At 33.1% G+C, this 7219-nt stretch overlaps 1 protein-coding gene across 2 annotated transcripts in view; it reads right to left on the reverse strand.

Moving 5' to 3' along the window:
- The window catches only part of LOC106871374 (serine/threonine-protein phosphatase alpha-2 isoform), a 34779-nt gene that overhangs the window by 18417 nt on the left and 9143 nt on the right, over nucleotides 1–7219 (reverse strand). Inside the window, exon 2 of one of the 2 annotated variants that reach the window (XM_014917791.2) lies at nucleotides 3448–3495. The exons of the other annotated variant lie outside the window; for it this stretch is intronic. Within the exon in view, the coding sequence (XP_014773277.1) occupies nucleotides 3448–3495 (48 nt within the window). The remainder of the gene's footprint in view (nucleotides 1–3447; nucleotides 3496–7219) is intronic. 2 annotated transcript variants of the gene reach the window in all.

Genomic DNA, 7219 nt, shown 5'->3' on the forward strand with positions numbered 1-7219 from the left:
ATATATATATATATATATATATATATATATATAGGTATTGTTGTAATACTATGTTCATCTCTCCAAATAACAAGAGGTAATGAAAACAAGAGAAAAATGACTAAAACTTACCAAATATTCAAACAATAAACTAGGGAAATATCAAAGAGGTGGCAGTGATGGTGGGGGAAAGGTTTACTAATGTAAAAGCACTGTGACATATTCTTGTTGGATGTGAACAGATAGTCCCTTGGTTTCTTTGAAATTATAATTGTTATAAACATATTGTGAAGACAGTGAGAGATTGGTGGGTGAAGTAAGGGAGAAGTGAATCTAAGAAAGGCAGAAAGTGAATAAGGCACAGAACTGTTGGATTTCAGCAAAGAGAGAGGTTAAAAATAAACAATAAAAGCAACATTTATATTAAAATTGAAATTGAAGATTTTAATAACATTTTAAATTTAAATTTGTTTCAAAAGATTAAAGTTTTGGTTATGTATACACTTGTGTTACTATCATCACACACATACATACACCATTATTTACTAGCAAAATTAGTAAATTTCAAATTTTCTTTATTTTACAAATAAAAACATTAAGAAATATAAACATGAAATGTTATAATATTGGAATTAAGAAAAATAGTGGCAGATTTCAGGGTGCAATAAAAAAGCTTGTACATAAAAGGCAAGATAAGGTGTTTGGTAATACTAAACAACAAAACAGTTAAAAATATAAACCATGAGAGAAACAATATAAAAGCAAGCAAGTTTCCATCCAAAAATATAAACAAATAAATTAAAATGCAACCAAAATTATCTTTATGGAAATCAATTGTGTGTGGCATGACAAAATGTTGTATTTATCAGTCATTAGTTAGTTAAAATGTGCAATTGGAAATTTTTCATTTATTTTTGAGAAAATTTACAGGCAAGTCTTAAAAAGATTCATTAAATGTTTTGTAATTCAGATACAATAGAAATAATTTATCAAATCATGTTCTTGAGAGAAATAAACTCCAATGTTAATTACACAGTATAATGATTTAATTTATCAATCAAAAAAGTATAATACTTAAGTATAGGATATAAACAGCAGGCACAGGCATAAAAGCCATGCTCATATATATATTATGAGAGAAATTTGAAAAATCTTCAGGGCATTACCAGACTCTTTACAATCAATACCAACCCATGGGGAGGGGGTTATAATTGAAAATAACAATGAGACTTCTTCAACTGATATTTAAAAGCTGTTTCATAAACTTTAGCAATGGCCTACTTTCTGACCTGAACTCACCTCCTTAAAAACCTAGTTATCAAATCATAAACCCAAAGTCAATCGCACATTTACATAAAAAGAAAAAAAAGAATTGCAACACAGAAAATTTCAATTATATCAAGAGAATGACCAGAAATGCCAGAAATTTTTGGTTATTTGTTATTTACCAACAAGAAAGCTATTGTACAATGTACTAGAAAAATAGGTTTTGTAGTTAATAAACTAACTACAATGTTATTAATATCAAGATTCCTCAAAATGGGTGAACAATTTTACACACACAACTCTATAAAAAAGTAACTAAAAAATTTCTTAGCAAAAGCGAAACAAATCAATAGTAACAGAATATTTTTTCCTTTCATTTTTTAAACCCTTCTTATATTTTTCATTTGATACATGCAGACATATATAATGGTCATATGGGAAAGGTGGGAGGAGAACCACTGATTCATCAGAGAAACCTTAAGCCCTCCTAAAAATTCCATATTCTTTCATAGACCTTCATATGGGGTGCCTGAATACATTTCCTCAGAACAACTAGTCAAATTCTTTGAAACAATGGTCTATGTGAGTCACCATTTCTCTGCAAATCCACTCTTGATAAGGCAGTTAATGGGGGATGTCTTTCATTCAGAGTCACTGCTGGCTCTAAAGCCCACTCACTCACAATTTAAAGAAATGAATAAAAAAGAAAAGAGAGAAAGAAAAACCAGCCTTGTTGCAATTCAGATTTTGAAGAACTTTGCTGTTTGCACTTTCAAAGCTGTCATTACAAACCTATCACAGATGGTATTATACAAACCTTGCTATGAACCAACTGCAGAAGCCAAAAGTTTGTCATTTCCCCCAGCTGTGGCAAAAAGAAGACCACTTAAAATCTAAGATAGCAGCCAAAGCCCATTTTTTTCTCTTTTTTTTTTAAAAATCTGTTGCAGGTTAAATTTCATAATGTTGCTCAAGATACATGAAAGAACCATTATACAGTCTTTGCTAGGTTAAGGATGTGTATAAGAGATCATGAGTGATAGTGAGGTGCAGCATTTGGACCAATAGCAAAGGTTCTTGTGTGCAGCTATGTTTAAATTGGTGGTGCAATGTTATTTTGTCTGTGTGTTTTTTTGGTGAAACGAGATTAAAATGATTTTATTGAAGGAAGTTTTGGAATTTGGTGCAGTGTTTCTGGGAAGGAATGGAGAGTTGCATTCTGTGTCTGGGTAGGCATTGTTGGCAGTGGCAGTGAGTAGGAGGAACCGAACCATGGAGTACACCAAAGCTGATGTAGTGTCCAGCAGACAGAACTCCAACAAAGGATGTTATAGTGTGATTTGACAAGAAGCTATTGATCTCACATCCATGAATCAGGATATAACAAAGGGAGATATTTATTCAGAATGACTCTCATAAGACATTTCATTTAAAAACTGCACCTGGTTGGCAAGATGGACCCAATGAACAGATTCCAAAATTCGGTCTGGACTTTTTTCTTCTAAAACAATTATTCTAGTTTGTCTTGAAAATTTAATATTAATTAGCTTTACCAGTTTTCATGAATATACTGCATGAAAATTAAGATCTAAATAATTTGATTCCTTGTCTTTACTTTATTGTTCAAGTTAAATTTATTTGTTAAATTAATTTAATTTTAAAGAGAGCTAAACAACCATTAGTACACCAATCATAAACCAATCATTGCCTGGTAGTAAAATTCGCATTCAAGCAACTTGGGTAAAAAACAATTTCACCAAAAAGGCTACACTTTTGAAGGAAGTGATCTTGTACTGACAAACTGAAACTCCTCAAAACTCAAACTGATTGGATGTTAATTTAGTTTCATGTAACATAAAAGAATTTAGTAGTGACATTCACAGCCAAAAACCTGGGAAAATATCATCATCTTGAATATAGCATTTACTGGGATACAAAAATAATAAAGTAACCAACCCAAACAAGAGTTCTACAAAAGATGAAGTTCTTTTTTTAACAAACGAGAAAACTAGCCTATGAAAGTAAAAAAAGAAAAAAGAAACATTAGATATGCATCAAAGAAAGAGAAATATAAGTGTTTGAACATATCGGTGTAATGTACCTAGAATTTTAGAAGTGAAAGAAACATACCAGAGATGAAATAAAAACAAGTTTCTCGCAGGAAATGAAAAGGATATTTAGGAGAGTTAATATACTAAGTACCTTTCAGTACCTTGGACAGCAAGTTATGTCTTTCTTCCCAGTCAGGTCCTGAAATTTCAAGGCGTTCTAAATTATGTTGCGAGGAGAAGCGGAGAGAAGAGTTCAGGAGTTTCTTGGCACAGAAAATAGAGAAATGCATGACTGGGTCTTCGTTTTAATTGGATCCAAAAATATATGTACATATGTAAATATATATGTATGCATATTATATTATACACATGTGCACACTTATGTTCTTATGCACATACAAGAACATGTTTACATACAAACATAACCTACACACAACCATATGTACACATGCATGCATACATTGGACATACATACACATGCATTTACATGTATATGCATACATTATATATTACACTTATGAAACTGACTAAAGTTACTTGTTTACGTAAATTGAAATAGATAAATTGATGGATAAATTTTTTTTAAAAAAAGCTATCTCAACACCAAAACAAATATTGTTACCTGAAACAGTCATTACTAAAATCTTAATTACCAAATAGAGACCAATTAGAATTAACCATTTAAAATAGGTATAGTTTAAAGACCAAAGTATAATAATAATATTAATAATAAATTGCAACTGACTGTAACAAACCTAATTTGTTTAGGATTAACAAAATAGTAAAAGCTGTTTAAAAAAATATAATTCCTCACATTAGCAACTAAAAATGTAAATAAAAAGAAAGCAAGCTACAAAAAAAAAAAACAAAAAAAAACTGAAAAGGTAAATAATAGTTCTCCAATACACAAGTAAGCAAGCAGAGAGCTTGTATCAGGTGCAATGAAATAACAAGCATTCTATTTATAATTATGATGATAAAACTACCATTGATGCACCGGAGGAAAAAAACTAGTTGCAGTGAATGGTCACATTTTTTCAATTGATATTTCCAATTGTACACAAGAAGAAATTTACAGCATAATGACAATTTATTTGAAATAAAATTGAACAGATGAAATACACAATACCATCTTATCCAACAATTAGTTTTAATTACTGTTTCCATATAAAGTAGGAGTATGATTTTGAAAACAAAGAAAAATTTAAATTGTATTCCAGATATGAAGATACAAAAATTTAAGTAAATAATTTGTGAGATATTCCAACAGAAATTTGGGACATTTTCTAATACAGAATATTAAACCCAGCTTCTGCATGTAATAATCATAGGATACACTCAGAACTATTCATAGAGATCAAATTATTTGTGAATAATACAAATCATCATCATTGTTTAATGCCTATTTTTCCCTGCTTGTATGGGTTAGACATAATTCATTGAGACAGATTTTCTATGGTTGGATGCCCTTCCCGTCACCAACCCTCACCAGCTTCAAAGCAAGTTAACACGCTGTGATGCTCATCACAGGTCAAGTCAAAGGTACACTCAAACACATCATCATTTAACGTCTGTTTTCCATGCTGGCATGGGTTGGACAGTTTGACTGAGGACTGGCAAACCAGGAGGTTGCACCAGGCTCCAATCCGATCCGGCAAGGTTTCATTATAATTCAATGACTGTTCAACCCCTGCTAGCTTGGATCGAACAGTTTGACAGAGTCCAGTGAGCTACATCAAGTGCCACCATCAGCTTTGGCATGTTTTCTTCTATGGGTAGATATCCTTCCTGATGCCAACCACCGAACAGTGTGAATTGGGGGCTTTTTACTTGCCACAAGTGAGGATGTGGAATAATTTGCAAAATTCCCTCAATTGAGTATAAGAGGAATATTTGAAGGGGACAGTTGTTTTTATGCCAGGAGTCGAGAGGCTGAAAGTATGATAGATCAAGCACAGGTGCCTTGCTGTTGAGAAAGGCAGAGATGGTGGCAATGAGATGCCAGAGCATATCAAGGCATGAAGGCAGGTTGGAAGGAGAGAGGAGGGAAAGTTTCATAAGATTGTGAATGCAGAGTAACAGATGGGTAGAGGTAGAAGTGAATATAGTGAGTGATGAACAAGGGTGGAGGTGCAGTTGATGGGAAAACCAATATGGAGAGGGGGTAAAGTGGGAGAAATATACACAGCTCAGGAAAGAAAATAAATCCAAAAGTAGGAAGATGTGCAAGGTGTAGGAGCAGTAAAGACAGAGATGTTGAATGACAGATGCAAAGGGGTGGGGGTGGGGAAGGCAACATGTCCTGACAGTTTAAGTGATTGCAGCAGCAGAGTAGTAGTGTCATAGACAGGAGTGTTGGACATCAGGAGATGAAATGTGGGGAGGAGAGAAACAATGCCCTGTATAAACAGAACCAAGGTGGTTTTAGGACATCATTTCTGCTGTACAGCAAATCGCCAATCATTTCGATCCTTTGTCATCTCCTCTGTAAGACTGAGCATATTGCAATCAACTTCACTACTTTGTCCTCCTGGGTTTCCCTCTTCCACAAAAGCCCCATCTCTCTATGCAGCTGTTCTCTTATCCATATCCATCACATAAACCAAACCAGCACAGTTTTCTCTCTTTTCTATATTTGATTTCTCTGACGCCCAATTTTCCATTCAATACATTAGCACTTTGGTACGCATGCACACTGGATATTGTACATTCCATGGAGCATACTAGTTCACTCTTCTCTAGTCATTGCATTCGGGGCCCTTGGTTCACTGCCATACACATTATCATCTAACATCAGTCTTCCATGCTGGCATGGATATACACAAATATACATACAATGGGAGTCCCTCAGTTTCTGAGTGGGACAGAACCCGACATCACATGGTTGAGAAGCAAGCTTCTTAACCACAAAGTCACACCCACATGTAATCTACAGATAAACGAACAGATCTATTGGAATAAAGCCATTATAGTGATTTTACAATCTGATTAATTAAGTGACACTTCCTAAATAAAAGATCCAATCTTTATTAAAAAAGTTACAAACATACTTTACATTTTGTTGGCAATATACAGATTCAATTACTGATGTCATCAAGTTCATTTTAAATTATTTTAATTCTTGTTACAAAAAAAAACATGGAAAAAATTAGCTGCAAATTCTAGAGTTTGAACTCTGCTACAGCCATATTTCTTTTTTATCTTCCTAAAAGGTACAATATTTTGTTTAGCAATTAAGTTTAGCATAATTGTCAGAAAGAAGATTCAAATATAGAACAATTTTTTTTTTTTTAACTACACTAAAATTGACGAATGGATAAAGAAATAAAATGTATTAAAATTATTAAACATAAGTGATTTTTCAGAAAATGGTAGCATTATGACAAATCCTTGAACCTTTCGATACCATCTTACCTGAAACCACTCTTGGTTCTATGAGACAAGCTTGTTTTAAAATAATCAAAGTTTAACCCTTTAGCATTTAGACTGTCCATATCCGGCCCAGATATTCTACCTGTTTTATGTTCAAGCTTCGTACACCTATCTTTCACATCATTCTACATGTAAGCAATCACATCATCAAAATCTCAAAGCTACAAGATAATGCATGATTAAATAAGCATTACACTTGATAGTCCTCTGAATACTAAAGAGTTAAACCTTCTCTTATGATTTCATGTCAATTTATATTCTCAACATCAGCTTAATAAAGATAAAGTTGTTTTACTAAATTCTTCATTATTTTTTAAATTAATTAAAACAAAGGAACAGTATTTCAACAGAAATATAACAAAAAGGTATATCAGCACCAACCCCATGCTGGGCATGGGGTTGGTGGTTTGACAGGATCCGACATGTTGGAGGATGATGCTCTGCTCCAATGTCAGCTTTGGCACAGTCTTTATGTCTGGATGCCATTCCTT

Source organism: Octopus bimaculoides, chromosome 25, assembly GCF_001194135.2.
Source record: "Octopus bimaculoides isolate UCB-OBI-ISO-001 chromosome 25, ASM119413v2, whole genome shotgun sequence".
Classification (NCBI taxonomy): Eukaryota; Metazoa; Mollusca; class Cephalopoda; order Octopoda; family Octopodidae; genus Octopus; species Octopus bimaculoides.